Below are 19102 nucleotides of genomic sequence, written 5' to 3'. Positions count from 1 at the left end.
TGTTTGAACTTTGAATATGCCCAGAAATCCATGACAATGGAAATAACACAAGTTTTCAGGAAAAACTTGCGAGTAAAATGTTGACTTGCTAGTTCCACTTCAAGTTTTGATTCCTGGTCAGGGCGTAACACGTTAGGCAAGGTCCTGTGTGCTACTAGCCTACCTCTGGATGGGTGAAACCACAAATGGGCAACAAGAATTAACCATAGGTGGAGTACTGCTGAATATAGATGGACTACTGGGGGCGGCTGTGGCTCAGTGGTAGAGTGGGTCGTCCCTCAATCAGAAGGTCGGGGGTCGGGGCTCCTTGAGCAAGACACTGAACCCCAACTTGCTCCTGAAGCATGGCTTCAGAGTGTGAATGAGTATGAAAGAATAGTCTCCTCCAAATTACATTTCTCCTGTATGATTGATGGGTGAATGAGGATGTCATGTAAAGCGCTTTGAGTAGTTGAAATAACTAGAAAGGCGCTATACCAATACAGACCATTTACCATTTACCATTTACTACTGCTGAATATAGATGGACTACTGCTGAATATAGATGGACTACTGCTGAATATAGATGGACTACTGCTGAATATAGATGGACTACTGATGAATATAGGTGGACTACTGATGAATATAGGTGGACTACTGCTGAATATAGATGGACTACTGCTGAATATAGGTGGACTACTGCTGAATATAGGTGGACTACTGATGAATATAGGTGGCTTACTGCAATTGAGATTGATGAGGTAAAACATGCTACAGCAAGGGGTAGCCAGGACAACAGGTCAGAGGAGGAGATACCATCATCATCCTCAAGCCCCTGAGATTGAAGATCATGACTAAACTGGACATTTGGCATACTAGCACCATAACTATTATTAGTAGTAGTAGTAGTGGTATTATTTGTATTATTATTAGTAGTAGTGGTATTATTTGTATCATTACTATTATTATCATTATTATTACTTTTGTGTTTGAAGTTTATTCTTATTCTTTTGGAGCTGTGTGTAACAAAAAGCAATTTCCCCCTGGGGATTATTAAAGGAATTCTGATTCTGATTCTGATTCTGATAACTGAGGCCAATCAGTTGATAGACACCACAGCAACAGTGGTCTGGAGAGGCTTGACTACAAGATGAACAGCATAAGCTACAAAGAGCTACAGAAAGGTGTAGGTGTTCTCCACCAAACCATCCAAAGTGAACATCATGGTAGTAGCATGAGGGCAGATCTTTCCAGGGCTGAGCTAGTGGATCTAAGACCAGACCACAGCTCCCAGAAGAAGAGCCAGTAACCATCACAATGGTAGACATCCAAGAAAGAGTGTCAGGTATGAAGATGTGGACAGCATCGGGACCGGACGTGACTAACTGGAACCAGCTGCTGATGGATGGGACCCACCCAGAGTGGTTAAGACTCCATCTGTGGTCTATGGCCCAATGCATGAGCGAGGTAATGGTGGCAATACGAGCCAAGACTGCAAGACTAAAAGTGTATGACTCAATGCCACACACATGGAAACTAGAGAGATTGGAAATGTACAACATCAGCAGAACACGAGGAGCCTTCATCAAGAACCAGGACACACAAACTTTATATTCCTTTATATTTAATGTATAAACATCAATGTTTAAAACTACATAGAATTGTACACAAATATTTGAAAATGAATGCCAATAAAGTGCTTTGCATTGAGCTGCCTCAGCTGTTTTAACAGAAGCCACCTTGGGTCTGTTTCACGTATTTTTGCATGTAAAGGTGGGGGAGGAGCAGAAGGGCAGATAGCTTAGGAGTGTTGTGAAAAACAGCACCCTAAAACTGGAGCACTCGGTGTTCTGCCCTCGCTGATAAACATATATCTGTTTCTGACAAGAGGTGATATTCAAGTATAAGCTGCAGTGTGACCTGTTGCACAGCAGCCCTCTGAAACCATGTCTCTTGGTGCTCTTTTATATACACTGTCTCTCAAATGAAAGTTACTTCTAAGCAAACGCTCTCTGACGGTGAAAGCGACGTGGGGGATAATGTTGAGGAGGATCTTGATTGTGACGTATCCTCAGACCCTCGGCGTTGACCCTCCTTTCGGGCTACATGTTGCCTTCCAAAAGTAGACAGTAATCAGGGTTCCTCTCCCCATATGAATGACAGAGTGGACTCAGTGATGTGGTCACATTGATCCCAGACCCCATCAGATGCCAAATCATAGACGTGAGGTTGACGTGAAGTCAAAAGGTAAAGCAAGGTTCAAATCTAAATAGACGGAAATCCAAGATCAGTTTGATGATAATACTTTCATAATTTCTATCTTGTTGCTCTGAAGGTGACATAAACCCTCCGAAACAGATTATTTCAAATTGCTTCTTGTTCAACATGTTCCATTTGCTGGGTTGACCCTAAAGATTGTGCAGAGGAGCCATAGAAAATTTATAAAATAAAGAAAGTCTAAGTCTATTCTCAGGCCTCCGCTGGCTTTGGGACCGTTGGCTTTTTGCATGGTTGTCCTTCTAACCATGTATTAGGGGGCGGCTGTGGCTCAATGGTAGAGTGGGTCGTCCCTCAATCAGAAGGTCAGGGGTTCGATCCCCAGCTCCTATGGGTCAACATGTTGAAGTGTCCTTGAGCAAGACACTGAACCCCAACTTGCTCCTGAAGCATGGCTTCAGAGTGTGAATGAGTATGAAAGAATAGTCTCCTCCAAATTACATTTCTCCTGTATGATTGATGTGTGAATGGGTGAATGAGGATGTCATGTAAAGCGCTTTGAGTAGTTGAAATAACTGGAAAGGTGCTATACAAATACAGACCATTTACAGGTTACAGCTCTACAGTTTTCCCTTGTGGTTGGACGGGGTTTGGGAGAAAGACTGGGCTGCTGCAGAGGCACAACGTCACTTATAACTGTACACACTGTATATGTGGCAAATGTATATTGCTATTTGCTATATTACTATTGCATTTTATATTTTTCATATATGTTTTCCTTTTTTCCTTTTGTTTTTGTGCCGTAAGTGTTGGTTGTCTTTTGGGGTATCTATCCGTATTACTGCCGTAACAAAGCAATTTCCTGTGAATTGATTAATAAAGGAACTATTCTCTATTCTATTCTAAGTTATTAAACTTTGGCTGTTTTTTTTGTTGGTACACACAGTACAGTAATATTAATGTCACATTCTTACCTCGCCTCTCTAATATTTTCACCTCTGTCACCTGTCTGTCGGCTCACTTCATGTCTGTATTATTTTCTTCTCATTCTTTGTGTCTTTCTTTGCTTCAGACTATTTGTCCTTGGTGGGAATCTGGCTGCCCTCCATCCCACAGACGACAACTTTATGATAAAGGACACCACCACAAGAAATATCAAAACGCAACTTTGACAAATCATGCATTAAAGAACCGAGGCCAGAAGGAAAACCTCAATATGACTGCAGGTCACCATCTTCAGGGCAAACTGTGCTACAGCATGTGAACTAGAATATTATGAGACGGGATCATCCTTTGTTCATATTAGGCATATTAGGCAATATCTTAACATAATAATAAAAATGTTTTTAAGTCTAATACAATGTATAGTCCAGTAAATGAACAAAGTCAGAGCTGAGACTGTCTACTAACAACCATGGCCTTGATCAAGCAAGTAAATGACAGTAAAATGTTGATGCAAAAACTGTAAATATAGATGAATCATAGTCACTGGACATTTGAATATAAGATATCAAAAAAGGCAAATGTTAGAGTTTTCCCAGTGGCCACATCTTATGTAGTAAGGTACGTTTCAAGGGCAACAGCTTTCAAGGAAGAGAGACCACTACGTATGTGGATGGACATGTGAGTTTAGATTTGAGTTTGGATTTAATTTCTTCACATGTAAATACTGAGTGTTTGTTTGAGATGATCATACAAAGAGGGGAGACAGATTGTTGAACAGGATTTATCTCTTTACTGATTCATTTGAAATCAAGTCAGAGCTGTCGATATATCTTCCAGCAGCGACGTCTTCGAGGCTCGACATCCTGGTGGATATGCCGTCACCGCGGTGGGGAACCTTTTACAGGCGCTTGCCACAAATGAAAGGTTTCCTTTCACTGCAGTGGACGTCATTGGGACCACCTAGGGTTAAAAAGTTAGCAAGCAAAGCGTTACTGCTGCGATTACTGATTGATCAGCAAAACAAACTGTAATTCTCTGGAGGACGACTTTCATTGCTGTTTGATTGGTCTGATTAAATGTACGAATAACAACACATGATTATATTACAGCTTGTACATTATCAGGTCACCAGATACAAAATACAACTTTTCCTGTCTTGAATTTTTAGTGCGTACCGAGGTAGTTCAACTCCAAGCAGTGTTCTCTTTTGTGACCGTTGTTGGGCTCCCCGGTGAGCCACAGTTTGAAGTCAAACCTGGAGCCATCTGTCCACATCCACAGACCCTCCTGGAAGAAAGGTTTAAGGGTCATTTCAAGTCAGTCCCAAAGATGGTACCTCACCTGTAGCAGCACCTAACCGTGCTGACGGTGAAGATACATCCAGATTTCTGCCACCACTTCACCTCAGTGAGGCTGAACAGAAGTTTGTTTGTGAGGCTAATAAAATGAAATTATTATCCTGATACCTCGACTTCGATATTGGTTCCTTAATTCCATTTTAACAAATAGAAAACAACATCGTCTTTTAGCTTTCAGCTCCTTTTACACACTCAAAGCAGTTTAACATAACTAGCATGTGTTTAAGTAAAGTCTCTGTTACGACTCTTTGTTTTATGTTTGAGCACCTCACCATTTTTACACTAAAACACTTTTACTACCTACATTTTCTGTTAACATAATATCAATAAATAAAAACGTCTGAAAGCTGGAATCGAAGTAGAAACCTTGGAATGAATGTGTCAAAGTATGGTATCCAGCCCTCGTCCTGGTTTACCCACCGGCCGAGTGGAAGTATAAGATGCTTAGTGTGTAATTGGTTAGCTTGGCTGGTTGCAGGCTTAACTATTTGCTGCACGGACTCTGTGGATAGTAGCATCACATGTCCAGATCACACCTGTCAGGCTCATCATCTCAAAGGCCTTCAGCATCATGCACACAGGGGATAGTTGCATCACATTATGTTTATTGTAAAATCCCCCACCTTTATTGTGTCATGGCCTCCAGCCCAAGTCCGTCTTTGGTAATTTGTCGCTGTGAGGATTATCTGTTTCAAAAACTCATGCACGGCCTTGTTGGGGATTGAGGCCAGGTTGGCTCCGAGGCCGATGCAGGCGACCTAAAGAGGACGACAAAGTGCGGCGTGAATGAAAATATCGAAGTGAGAGTTTGGTTTAGAGGGGTTTTCTTCTGAATGAGTACATGAATACAGCTTATAACTCATAAAGTACCTCTGCATCAGGCCAGTTCTTTTCATCGTTGTGGTACAGGTAACAGTGATCGCCAAACTGAGTCCAACCAGTAGGACAGGTCTTACAGGTCACACAGCACTCCTCTACAAAACAGTTGCAAATGATTGGAAAGACGATGACACAAAGATTTAATAATCTGGCTGGCAGGAGAAAGTATGAGTCATTTATTCATGACTCACATGCAAACATACACTGACAGTCATCAGTGCTGGAGAAATACCTGAGTATAAACAGCAACAAACAACAAACCACTCAGTAAAAAGTGAGGTTTAACACGTAAGCAGCATTTTAAGGTTTATTCCAGATCACAGTGTCATAAATTGATTTATTTTGTTGGTAACTTCCACTTTCACTGAAGTAAGGTTAAAGTACAAATATATCCTTCAGGATGTTGTAACTGACTGTTTAACGTTTCTAGTAAACCCCAGTAACTAGGTTAGGAATTAGATAGACTTGACTGACTTTATTGATCCCCCATAGGGGGAAATTTACAAAAAATATTTAAACACAAATTGCACATCCATGATTGGTGTGCAAACGTTATGACTAGTTGAAAAAGTTAACAGAACAAAAAGCATGAAAACGCACGTAAGTAGAGCAAAAACTCTGAAAAAGTTGTAAGAGCTGCTGTTGGGGGTACAACATCACAAAAATGGCAAAAGTGAGCAAAGCGAAGGCAGTTTGCTGCAGCGTTAGTGCCTTCTGCTGATGAGAAGACGTTTCTGCTGCATGTTTTTACAGTGAGAGTGAAGTAGGAGGAGAGTTTTTAATGGTTAGTGTGAAGAAGAGGAGCGATTACAGAGTGTAAAAGCTGCTTCAGCGTTCTTATGGCCACCTGACTATTGTTTTAACACAGACACAAAAAACATGAACTCGTCCTTTAACTGGATGTGTGTCTCAAGCCAATAGGATTCTGTTGATGTATTATTTATATCATTAACAGCCAACAGAGCCATCCTGTAACAGCAGGAGAGTAGTTCTCTTAATGAACTCTATGAACTCTATCTGTCCTGCAGTCACTCTGCATCATGACCCTTCACCTCCCTGACTGAGAAGTACCAACCGGATGGATCTGCCTGTGAATGAAAAGAAAGCATCATTAGCGCTGGAATGAACAACAGGGAGGTGAACACAATAAAGCTTGAATAACAAGCTTTATTGTGTTCACCTCCCTCCTTATCTTACATTGCAGTGGCTGTTAATGTGAAGGCAAAATACAGAATGAATATTTTAGATCTTAGTTACATTTGCTCCAATCCACAGTCCACCAGCCAAACAGAGGAGCGCAATGAAATGAAGACCTGCGGCCATCTGTGTGGAGACACAGCATGTTAATGAGCCAACGCACCACAGAGTAATACATGCATTCTTTACATGTGACCTTGAATTACAAACAAAGAGTTTTACAGAAATAAAGCTCTGCAACAATACGTGTAAATGTTATTTTGAACAATTCAAAGCTCTTTTCTGTAGCTGTGAATCCAAACAGCTGATGGAGTGATGAAGTTACGAATGAGATGATCAGGGTGCACTTGCAGCAGGTAGCAGGGTGACTTAGAGAGGGAACCTTCTCTGGCTGGTTTACTATAAACACCTGCAAACACCTGCAGACCTTTTAGGTGTCAGCTACAGCATCCAGGAGAAATTCAGATAAGACTTGTGATTCAGGACATGTTACTTTAGATCAGCAGCTGCATCTTACATCTTAAAAGTTCTTTCTTTCTTTTATAAATCTTCATTTTTAGATATTCTTGCTGAGTGGCTCTGGGGAGGACTATGCCGGTCTGAATTGCCATGAACATTCGTGGTTCTCAGAGGATGAAACCTCCTGACTTTGGTGATCTCCTGTCTATTCCTGCTGTCTGTATCAGTGGGCATGTAGCTGACCGTGTTTGCTCTTAATCTAGCTCATCACTTACGTTAAGCATGTCTTTTCAGAGTTTTTCCCTCAGTTACATCTCTTGGAAATCTCTCCCTGAATGCTCACCGTAGCTTCTAAAAATTTTATTGTGTTACGTCGTTAACGTTTATATTGTGTGTATACAGTTACGTTGCCTCTATGGCTGCAGTTAAATGTCTAGCACTGAAAAACAGTGGGCCCAGGAGGGATTCTGGGAAAACAGCTGGGGAAAGTAAACTGTCACACACTTTCCTTGAACCATCTCGAGTGTTTGATTAAGATAATTCTGTTTAACTTTCACAATCATGAGCATCCTTAGTAAATAGGCTGGGAGCAGTGTTGTGACACTGCTGCACAAATATCTGTTTCACTTTTCATAAACAGAAGAGACAGCCCTGTCCACATGCTTACTGCATGTGTGCTATGGGCTACCCTTCATGGTTTGCACTATATATTATATGTTAATGTACTGAAGGTCACTAATGCTCTCGTGGCTCAATGGGAGCAAATCCCTGCAGCCAGATTCCTGTGCTGGAAAGCCTGAAGCCAGAGGAGCAGGGAAGAGGAAGAGGAAGAGGAGGGCAGTTTCATCAGAAAAGGTATAAAGTGTGGGCGCCCACACGCTGCTCATGGACATGTAGGACATGTTTGGGCTGCAGCTGACACCCAACAGGCAGAATAACAACTGCACCCTTTTGGGAAGTACACTTTGATTGATTTATTGATAGATTAATACCACAGTCATGTTTGAACAATAAATATGAAGGAAACAAAATCATAGTTTCCACTGGTTGCCTGGTAACCTCATGGTGGCAACAAGACTTCAGGAAGTCAGTCCAGCATTTATTCCCCTACTGCAAAAGCTAAGATTTTTCCGTCAGTATGTATGACAGTGGTATCAATCTACTCATCAAAGAAAGTACATTTCCCAAAATGTTGTACTATTGCTTTAACTTCCAAACAACTACTTATTCAGTGTAATTATTCCACAGCTTCTAGAGCTGAAACATGCAGAGAAAAGTGAAGATTTCCTCTGACAAGACAACCTGCTACCTCCTGATTCCTGTTTCCATCTGATCACCAAACCAAGGTGTATTGATTTAAGGACATGTCATCAAGCATCAGCATCAGCTGTTTTTACACATCTATGAAAGAAAAAGAATCTAAATTATTAAGGGATAAATCATGTTCGCAGCGGGGGAAGTCCTTACTTACAATTACTTCTGTAAAAGTGGCAACCAGAGCTGTCTGCATGTGCAGTTATTACATTTTCCTCCTTCATCTGATGTTCTCCTCCAGTGGCAGTGGCTTTATTTGGGGTCTTACACAAATGTTAGTTTTGCCCACATCACTTTTGTCTCAGAGAGTACGAAGCCACGCACAGATAGAAGCAAATAAGTTCAATTAAAAAGTGAAATAATTAGTTTATTCTTACTATTAATATGCCTCAGCATGCGTGGAGCATAAAGTGTGATGGTGGCTCACACACCATCAGTTTAGTGAAACCATATTCTTCTTTATCCCGTCTCTGTGTTTGAGTCACAGAGTTATGTCTCAAATAGGACGTGAACACGAGCAAAATGTGTGTGTGTTATACACTAATACTATATAATTACACTGGTGTTTGTGTCGCTGTCAGATTGAGCCTAGAGGCTTCACTGTATATACACACACTGCATACCTCAGTGGGGATTACATGGTTTGAATGTGCAACAAATCAAAGCTGAGCTTGCCTCAATCTAGCTGAAACGATAGTAGCTAACGTTGGGGGCAGCGAACTGTGATGTTGGTGAATTAATATGGTACACAAGTGCTTGAGCAACACTTCAACTATGAAAATGAACTAAATTAAGAACCTGACCCTGGAAAAGAAGGATGAAAGAGGATCAGATGAAAGAGGAATAAAAGAAATGCAGTGACTGTGTCACCAGCTCTGGTTTTTATTGCTGAAACTGTGAGGAACTACACCATAAATGAGGATTTCGTCCTGATGTGACCAACGTATAATCCTAAAAATATGAGTAAATCAATGCATGTTGATATACATAAAAATAACTGGTTCTGTGGTGACAGGGAAGGAGAAAACTAGACAAGACTTGACTGCTCTTTCACCAATAAAAAGCTACACTGGTGGTATGTATGCTGTATTAGATTTTCCTTCTTTATCTCATCTTGTTTCATCTTGTTTCTGCCAGACGTGAGCGTCAGTCTGAGCGCTGCTCGTCAACTACGAGCTCACAGCTCAGGTTACCAGGACTACTTTACTGCCTCCTGTCCACCAGGTTTGGCTTCTCAGAGTGTAACAGAGCACCAGGGGGACTGAGAATGGAGTCACTGCTCTAGAGTCTCTAATCAGCAGACAGAATAATGCCAACACAGTCATTTATCATTATTATGACTATTAATGAAATCTGCTGAATTATGCTAACGTTCTGAATGTTACTTGTTAGAAGACGAGGCCCTTACCGAAGCGTAGAAGCAGCAGCAGCCTCAGTGAAGTGAAGTGAAGGAGCCAAAAAGATGGAAGAGGTTTCCGTCAGCAAAATACAAAGTTGCACATACGAGAGTGAAAAGTGTTTAAGATGCTAATCCTTGTGCTGAGACAACAGTTCTCAGTAAAAACGTCTGTAAACACACGACGGAAAAGAACCCTTCCCTTGGGATTACTTCTGCTTTTTTACAGGTGGAGCTGAGGGGTGTTCACCTGTCCTGGTGGGGAGGGTCTTCCAACCTGCACATCATATTCTTCATATTCAAAGCCGTGAGTGCTTACTTACTTAGCATTCATATATCACATGTTTATGTTCCAAATAAAGACATCCTGTGCTTAACATTTGGCACGATACATTAAAAATCATATACTGACCGTTCACATGCACACATACACACACATACACACACATACATATACATACATATACATACATATACCTGCATTAGACAGGTTAAATATAGATGATATCAGCAGAATCTGTGCACCACCAACAGCGTCAAGAAGCAGTTAAACATTTTTATTGTCACCTAAACTGCACAAGTGGAGAATATTTTTTTTAAAAAAGGCAGAAGAAGAGTATGTTCAATTTAAAAACTTATACTGGAATACATGTGATTTAAGTCTCTTTCTCTTTGGCACTTTTGGGCAGGATGCACTCTTGACCTCGGCCTTCTTCTCATCCGTCCTGCAGCCATTGTTCTCTCCCAAAGTCAGGCTCCTTCACTTTGGGAGTCGATCATCAAGACTGAGATGAAAATAACACGTGAAATGAAGTGAAAGATTTTACTCCCCACGCTCCGTCTTGCACGTACACATACACATTTACACAAGTCATGATTTAAATGTTTCTTAAATAGCGACAGAAAATGTGTCTGTCTTCTGTCAGCGAAGCAAAAACATTTGAACAGCTTAACTTTGAACAAACACCTCCGAGGGTTTAGTTAGGATGATAATGTTTAACTTGGCACATCGTGGTTGTGCTGCTCCTCTATCATCCATATCACAAACAAATCTTTTTACAGAAGAAACGTCAACGGTGACTTTTAATATTCTCGTAGCAGCATTAACGAGAAATTCATCATTGATTTAACGTCCTGCGTCCTTGTTCTTGTGTTTTTACATTTGCGGTGCAGTTCCTTACAAAGACATTTAACTCTGTCAAACACTTTTATCTGCTGCTTTTGTTCAAGGGACGGCTTCTTAATCTTGCATTGTTAATCTTGACCACAGCACTTTTGTGGAATCATTTCTGCACGTCATCTTACATCCAGGCAGCTGAAGGTCGTCACTGAAGTGTTGCACCCCGTCCTCGACAAAAATGTGGTCTCTTTATCTTATTTCTCCCCCTTTGTGTTTGTCAGGGTTGTATCAGACAGCCCCACAGGATTATACGATTATATTTTGTCTACATGTGAATCACAAATGTTAAAATCAGCCTGAGTGGTTTTTATTGTACAGGAAAAAAAAGAAAAACCTCCTGTGGTGACTGTTCATACAAGAAGAGCTGAAGACGCATCCTGTGATAGAAGTACTAGACTCGAGGTTCACTTACTCAGACATGGCAGAAGCTTTTAGTCACACCCCATGGTCTTCTTCAGCCTGCATTTGCTCTTGCACAAGCACTGATTCTCAAACTGAAGCGTCCCAATATTATAACAGTCCTGTGCTCGATCCTCCCCCCATGAAGGCTGTAATGTTCAGTCTTTAATGTTGTTTTGGAGGCGGCAGCAGTGAAGTGTTCAGGGGGGGAGACATCCCCTTTATTCACCTCGGTCCTCCGTGTGATACTGTTAAACTAGATGCTTTACTTGTGTCGTGGAAATTTCTGAAAGATAAAGTCTGCTGCAAGGAGTTCTTGTGCACATTTATTTTTGCAAAAAGGAACAGCTGTTACAGAGACAGTCACACAGTCTAACAGTTCTGAAACAGAGTTCCCAGAGCCTCTGTCGGTGTTGCTATTTATGTGGTGAGGACAATGGGGGTTTACCTGTAGACTTGGAATATGCTAGACAATACACATCCTGGTCATCAGACGCTACTTTAACACCCCTTTGTTCCCATACCTGGCCAGGATGCATCCTGACAGCACCTCTTTCTTCTGTAGTCTGGTCGGGACACACCCTGGTGGATCAAACTGTGAATTTACATTTCCATCACACTTGTTTATTGGAAGCATCATATATATGATTGGAGTTATTAATGCGCAAGTGTATTTTAACAGTCGACTGCCTCGTACTGAGGACCATAAACACTGAGCTAATGAACTGAACTGCTAATGCTAATGCTGGGAAACCCCTGGTCTGCCTCTGCATTAGTAGCATTATATGTGTGTGTGTGTGTGTGTGTGTGTGTGTGTGTGTGTATCAAGTCATAGATAGATAGATAGATAGATAGATAGATAGATAGATAGATAGATAGATAGATACTTTATTAATCCTTTACAGGAAATTATAGTGACACGGCAGCTTTCCAAGCAGACATACATCACACATTACCTCAGGTATCTTCCATACTTACTAAGTTAAAAATACAATAAATAAGTACTAAAAAAGTGCAAGCAGATATAAAAATGCAAAACAGTCATAACACACACACAGTTAAAATACAATAAATAGATACAAAGAGGTGCAAAGTTATTTTTTTCCATTATAAAACCTTATAGCAGCTGGTAAAAAAGACTTCCTGTATCTCTCAGAATTGCATCTTGAGACAAGACTAAATAAAACAACATAACAACTTACAGCTTCTTTCATCACATATTTCTTAGTTTGTATTATGAATATAAAGAGGGAAGAAGGAGGTGTTATGTCTTTTTTCCCCACTGTCACACCTGTACATGTACTACATGGACTGGATGTAGAGTCTGAGGGGGGTTGTTCTCAGTGAGTGACACTGAGGGGGCAGACAGAAAGACAGACAGACACACAGGTCACTTTCACACCTGTGGGTTTGTTTTTGTTTACTTCCTGAATATAATGAATCATAGTCATCAACACAGCTCTTGTTACTGTGTGTGTGTGTGTGTGTTTTGGCAAGCGTGTGTCGCTGTGGAATTATCCTTTTATTGACCCTGTTCTTCTGGTTTTTAAGACTTTAAACAAGTATCAATGTGTGTGTGTGTGTGTGTGTGTGTGTGTGTGTGTGTGTGTGTGTGTGTTCACCTGCTCCACACACCTGCTGTCCATCAGCTCATCCACCCAGCAGTACATCTACCGCGGCTCCTCAGTCACACTGACTGTTTTTGGCCACTCTGAAGTGTGTTTTCAAATCTGTCGTACAAATGAAATATTATTCAAATACCAAGATTTCTAACTTGGGCTTTTGTCCCTAAGGTTTTGGAATCAAGCAGTAACTTTAATTCTTCTTTGTTGCCAAATGCAATGCTTTCTGTTTTGTCTTTATTGAATTCAAGTGGATCCAGCTATTTATTTGCTTTAGACATTAATAAACTTTAAGGCAGGGGTGTCCAACTCATTTTAGTTCAGGGGCCACATTCAGCCCAATTTGATCTCAAGTGGGCCGAACCAGTAAAATCACAGCATAATAACCTTTAAATAATGACAACTCCAAATTTTTCTCTTTGTATTAGTGCAAAAAAAGTGCAAGTACATTCTGAAAATGTTCACATTTAATGAACCATCTTTTTACGAAACATCTCTGTAATTTCTACACTTTGCAAAGTCATCCGGATTTGGCCCGCAGACCGTATGTTTGACATCCCTATTCTGAAGGAACTGAAAGCAGAGTGTCGTCTGCATAGCTGTGATAAGCAAAGATATCGCCATGTGAGATTTGACCCACAATGTCTCGGCTGAATAATAGGGGCCCAAGTTTTGAACCCTGGGGGATTCCACACGACATGATGATCCTGTATATTTTATATAGAAATAAATATGAGGTGTTTTTGATGTGTGAATTAATGATTTACAGGACAGAAAAGGAGCCTCCCTCATTTCATTGTGTAAAAAGTCACTGATATGCTTCCCTACAAAAGGCTCATTGACTCATTGTTATTTCAGTGTAACTCCATGAATGATAGATCGGACACTAACTCTGTAAAGTTAATATTATCAGACTCAGCGTTTGGCACCTTGTGGCTGTTCAAGGAAGTCAACAGAAAAATCTAAGCTTCCGGATGGAGTTTTCTTGTAAGCAAACATAATTGTGTGATTATGCATTCAGTGATACTTAACAGAACTATGTGTTTCCTTGTAGTCTAAGAGTAGTGAAGTGAAGAGAGCATCTCCTTCCTCTTAAAGCATTTGCAAAGCACATTTCTTGTTTTGGGTGTGTGTTTTTGCTGCATGTTATAAGGTCCAAATGCGCTTTTACATACACACCTATAGGACAAAGAAATTACACATTTTGGAAAGAGAAAATAGTGATTAAAAGATGAATGAATTAGTTCTTTTCATGTAGTTAGGCTGAAAAAAATCTACCTGAACAGAGGGAGAGGTCCACAGTGACTAATGCACTTTGTAAACATCCCTCTCTTTTCCCCTTTAGGTAATCTTGGACCACACAGCGATTCATTATCTTTATCACAGTCTGTTACACCCAGTAAGTCATACATGCCGGCCTGAGTTGTGTAAAAAGTACAGGTCAGGTCAGACTACTGTTTGAGAATAAATACAGGAGTGTTTGTTCCAGCTGCCATCAGACCCTGTCAGCGCCGGATACCAACACCATGCTCTGCTCCACACTCAGCAGCACACTGTGTGAGTACACCACCAGCCAACCATGGGAACAACCACTACGATTTTGATTTTCAGCAGAGTTGTCCCTTGTATCTGGTAAAATAACTCAGAGATAAAACTGTTCAGCAAGACAAACTATGTGACATTTACTGGGATGAAGTTAAAGACAAGGTTTTTACTAAAACACAAACTCTGTTTTGAATCTAAATATAAAATCATTACGCTAAGAGGAAGAGCACAGTCTGTAGGACTTCATCTTCAGGGGAAGATGAATGTTGGTAATGACGAATCTCATTGTTTAGTTGTTGAGGTGTTTCAGTAAAACGTAAACCTCCCAAAAATAGAAATTTCCCATTTGCATTTTTTAAGTCCAGTGTTGGGCACGCTACTTGGTAAAAATGGTAATCAATGACTCATCGACAAGTTAGTGTGATTTATATTTACACGTGTCGGCACAAATACAAGTTTTATTTTGACAGAAGTTTCTTAATCTGCTTTCAGCGAGACACAGGTGTGTTTAAGGTGAAGGCTGAAAGAACAGGGCTACAGTTACTGAGCATACAATCATTACTTTGGTGAGAAACTTGAATTGTTTTGAATTGATTTGAGTAGATGTGTTGATGAATGTGGGTTTTGATTAAACAAATGCTTCATTATCATGAAAGGAGCGCTCAGTAATTGACAGGACGCTGGTTATATATGCTATATATTGACGGTGTGACGCGTCTCTTTCAGTGCTGGCAGCGACCTGTTCACTCCTGACAGCAGGTAAACATCTGGTGCTGCAGTGCTTTACATATCTCTGCATCTTCCTTCAACTTCAACCCATTTGTTCACACGTTTGTTTTTTTCTTAGGTGTTTCCACAGAGAGCATCATCACCTGTGACGACGGCATCAGTGTCCAACGTCTGAGCTGTGGTATAACACACTGAACTCCTCCATCCACAACGAACAGCGTATTTATGTTACAGAAACAGCTAACGAGCTGAAAATCATCTTTTAAATGCTTGTCTTTTATGACGGCCGTTCAGTTCCTCATGTCCACTCTCATGCAGTTTTAAACGACGAGGCTCTGTTCTGCCCTGATTTCACTGTGTGTGACAGACAATGGGGTGATCCTTGTTCAGGCGGTTCTGTATGGACGTGCAGACAGAGAGACCTGCAGCGAGGGGAGACCTCCTCAGCAGCTCGCCGACACCAAGTGTGCTCAGCAGGGCACCGTGGACGTCCTCAGGAGGAGGTACACACCCAGGAAGTCTGCACCTATTACCAACTGGTCGCAGCACGGTGGCCTTGGGTTTATGGGAAATGGTGTTTTATTAAAGCTATGAGCATTATTACAAATGTCACTGGGGTTTTGAATGAGGCTTTCTTACTTCTTTACATCACCTGGAAGTTTAGGAAGTAGGTACTTAGAGTCATACATTTTCCATATTGAGGGATCGATGCCATGCTGCTACCTTGGATAAAACAAAAAACAGTAAAATCCCAAACCTTGTCTGGTGCGGGCAGGAACCTCAAACTGATATCACAGCGGATATTAAGAGGAGTGGTATGTGACACAGTATCATCTTACTGTGTACAGCACTCAAGCTGAAGCTGGTGGATAGTAAAAAGTCTGACACTTGCCAAAAGTACAACTGTATTTAATTGCAGAGTGTTTTCCTTCGTGCCTCCTGCAGGTGTGATGGCAAGAGATGGTGTGAACTCAACACAGACGTGGTCCGCACCTCCAATCCCTGCTACGGCACCTTTAAATACCTGCAGACCAACTACACCTGCTACCCAGCAAGTCAGTCACCCGTCTGCATGACATCAGTGTGAAGCCAAAGCATTTCATTGTGTGTTTGTGGTGAATGTCTGGAGGTTTTTTACACTCTGCTGACGGGGGAAAGGGTGGTGATTGCAGTGGAGACGAACAGTGTGGAGCGATGAGGAGACTGTACCCTTCCTCATATTGATTAGTTTTAACTGCAGCTCCCTTTGTTGCGCCCTCCTCTCCTGACTGGAGAACTAGGATTTATCTAACCCCTAATGTTTGCATAGTGGTAGTGGATGGAAACACGGATTCATTAGCGTTTGGTGTGTTACATCTGGGTGGAAACATGGCCACTCTCTCTGCAGCCACAGTCACTGCTGACCAACAGCCGAGCGTTAAACTATCGTGGCTCATTAGCTGTACGGCAGCACTTTGCTTAACGCTCTTCTGTTGGAGGAGTAACTGAAATATTCTGGTTTTAATTGTACAAATAGTCTTTTAAAAATGTGTGAACTTATTACCAGGCTGATACATTTTTCTTTTTTATCAATTAAACAAAATTCTTCAGAGAAACTCGGTCTACAACAGATGACAGTAGTCTTAGTTTCAGTGGTCTCTGTGGTCTCTGTGGTCTCTGTAGCCTCTGTGGTCTCTGTGGTCTCTATAATCTCTGTGGTCTCTATGGTCTCTATAGTCTCTGTGGTCTCTGTAGTCTCTGTGGTCTCTGTAGTCTCTGTGGTCTCTGTGGCCTCTGTGGTCTCTGTAGTCTCTGTAGTCTCTGTAGTCTCTGTAGTCTCTGTGGTCTCTGTGGCCTCTATAGTCTCTGTGGTCTCTGTAGTCTCTGTGATCTCTGTGGCCTCTATAGTCTCTGTAGTCTCTGTGGTCTCTGTGGTCTCTGTGGCCTCTGTGGTCTCTATAATCTCTGTGGTCTCTATGGTCTCTATAGTCTCTGTGGTCTCTGTAGTCTCTGTGATCTCTGTGGCCTCTATAGTCTCTGTAGTCTCTGTGGTCTCTGTGGTCTCTGTGGCCTCTGTGGTCTCTGCAGTCTCTGTAGTCTCTGTGGTCTCTGTGGCCTCTGTGGTCTCTATAAGCTGGGAGCTGGATCTCTCCTTCACTGTGGTGCTCCCGGAGGTTTCTCTTTTCCCACTGGGTTTTTTGAGTTTTTCCTTCCCGAAGAAGGAGGGTCATAAAGGGCAGGTGATGCCTCGGACTGATCCACCGGACTGATCCATTGGCCTCATCGACTGCTGAACTCTTTATTAGATTGTTTGTTCGCTTACACTTGTTTATTTCAGTGAACTTTGTAAAGCACTATGAGACACTCTGTTGTGATATTGGGCTATACAAATAAAATTGAATTGAAATTGAATTGAATATAATCTCTGTAGTCTCTGTGGTCTCTGTAGTCTCTGTGGTCTCTGTAGCCTCTGTGGTCTCTGTGGTCTCTATAATCTCTGTGGTCTCTATGGTCTCTATAGTCTCTGTGGTCTCTGTAGTCTACAAAGGTCTGGGCCATATGTGAGCACTTGCTCTCTCACGTTTCCTTAATTCTGCCATCTTGGGTCACCTGTAGCAAATTTCTTCTTCTATTACTAATTTTATAGAGAAGCTGCCTCGTTCAAGACAGTTACTCCACCTAGTGGTGAGACTAAGAAGTACAATACAGTCCAGTGCAAGTTCCATGTGTGGGCCGTGTTCCAATACATTTTTAGAATTTCCTGCAGGCCAATGAAAATTGGACTATGGGCCAATTGGCCCGCGGGCTGTAGTTTGGACACCCCTGCTGTAGACCCTGTAGTCTCTGTAATCTCAACACCACCGAGCTTGTAGCACCAAGTTCTCCATGGGGACGTACAGATGTGTGATGTCTGACCTGTTTGTGTTATTCTGACAGTCCAGATCGTCATATGTGAGGACTCTTCGACACGCCTGTACTGTGGTGAGAGCCCCACTTCCTGCGCATCTCCTCTCATTAAAATGTCCTGCATACTTTTGTCACCTGCTCCCTGACATGTTCCCCCTCTTCCTGTCAGGCGATGGGCAGGTTATATTTCTGTACGGTGCTTATTATGGACGCCGTGACCAGACTACATGTTCCTACAAACGACCTGCCGCTCAGGTCCAGAATGTCTACTGCTCAGACCCTGTGAGCAAAGTGGCTGAAAGGTAAAGCAGCTCCCTCTCTCCCTCTCTCTCTCTTCTTGATTTGATGTTAGAATCCTTCTTAACTGCACTACAAGAATCGCCACAGATTTATGACGCTGTCTCTCATGTGAATGCACATTCAAACCCAACATTCACCTGCACCCACAGCTGTAATGGAAAAAACAGCTGCATCATCAAAGCGAGCAACTCTGAGTTTGGAGACCCCTGTTATGGCACGTACAAGTACCTGGAGGTGGCTTACCTGTGTCAGTGTGAGTAGCTTCAACAGTGAGCCGTAACCACAGCTGTAGAACGATAAATGTAGAGGACTAAAAGGTTTGGATGCATCAGGCTGTAATGTGGAAAGACAGTTAGAGGTCAAATAAACAGCACAGAGAGATTTGCACATAATGCTGTGAACAACCAAACGCAGCCTCTAGACTTTGTAAAAGTGGTTATTAATAATATTTGGACTCATTTCTGCAGCACTAACATCACTGTTTTCTGTTCTCCTGCAGATCCAAACTGAAGTCACGATATTCCTTCCACGTCTCGGCAGTCTGTGATCAGGTGCAAAGAAGACGGAGGAGAAACCAATGAAGCTGATCAGGTTCCGATCTAAAAGCATTATTATAAATACCTTTACTTGTGTTTTAGAGCCCCTCGTGTTAAACACTTTTAACTGCTTCTGTGTTCTGTGAGAATTGCCAATAAAT

At 41.7% G+C, this 19102-nt stretch overlaps 2 protein-coding genes across 2 annotated transcripts; one reads left to right on the top strand and one right to left on the bottom strand.

The window, feature by feature from the left end:
* Window positions 1-3908: 3908 nt before the first annotated feature.
* On the bottom strand, window positions 3909-9885 carry LOC139209531 (galactose-specific lectin nattectin-like). Its single transcript, XM_070839279.1, has 7 exons — window positions 9757-9885; window positions 6636-6701; window positions 6454-6466; window positions 5370-5473; window positions 5123-5257; window positions 4317-4428; window positions 3909-4101 (listed from the first exon to the last, which is right to left on the bottom strand). The coding sequence occupies exons 2-7, from the start codon at window positions 6699-6701 to the stop codon at window positions 4040-4042; spliced, it is 492 nt and encodes a 163-aa protein (XP_070695380.1). The 5' UTR covers window positions 9757-9885; the 3' UTR covers window positions 3909-4039.
* Window positions 9886-14446: 4561 nt separating this feature from the next.
* Window positions 14447-18995, top strand: LOC139210097 (L-rhamnose-binding lectin SML-like). The gene is made up of 9 exons (XM_070840064.1): window positions 14447-14502; window positions 15217-15249; window positions 15338-15400; window positions 15587-15722; window positions 16165-16274; window positions 18136-18180; window positions 18275-18407; window positions 18555-18658; window positions 18905-18995. The coding sequence occupies exons 1-9, from the start codon at window positions 14472-14474 to the stop codon at window positions 18913-18915; spliced, it is 666 nt and encodes a 221-aa protein (XP_070696165.1). The 5' UTR covers window positions 14447-14471; the 3' UTR covers window positions 18916-18995.
* Window positions 18996-19102: the final 107 nt, after the last annotated feature.

The sequence above is a fragment of the Pempheris klunzingeri genome, chromosome 11 (genome assembly GCF_042242105.1).
Source record: "Pempheris klunzingeri isolate RE-2024b chromosome 11, fPemKlu1.hap1, whole genome shotgun sequence".
NCBI classification, from domain to species: domain Eukaryota; kingdom Metazoa; phylum Chordata; class Actinopteri; order Acropomatiformes; family Pempheridae; genus Pempheris; species Pempheris klunzingeri.
Note: the sequence above shows the minus strand (reverse complement) of the source record. Positions and strands in the feature narration are given on the sequence as shown.

Excerpts from the sequence above, each read along its gene's own strand:
- LOC139210097 (XM_070840064.1), top strand. The coding sequence starts at position 14,472 with ATGCTCTGCTCCACACTCAGCAGCACACTGT. Across the intron at positions 14,503-15,216 it reads CACACTCAGCAGCACACTGT|TGCTGGCAGCGACCTGTTCA; the intron begins GTGAGTACACCA and ends CGTCTCTTTCAG. Across the intron at positions 16,275-18,135 it reads CTACACCTGCTACCCAGCAA|TCCAGATCGTCATATGTGAG; the intron begins GTCAGTCACCCG and ends TTATTCTGACAG.
- LOC139209531 (XM_070839279.1), bottom strand. The coding sequence starts at position 6,701 with ATGGCCGCAGGTCTTCATTTCATTGCGCTCCTCTGTTTGGCTGGTGGA. Across the intron at positions 4,429-5,122 it reads GAGGCCATGACACAATAAAG|GAGGGTCTGTGGATGTGGAC; the intron begins GTGGGGGATTTT and ends CCTTTCTTCCAG. Across the intron at positions 4,102-4,316 it reads CTTGGAGTTGAACTACCTCG|GTGGTCCCAATGACGTCCAC; the intron begins GTACGCACTAAA and ends TTTTAACCCTAG.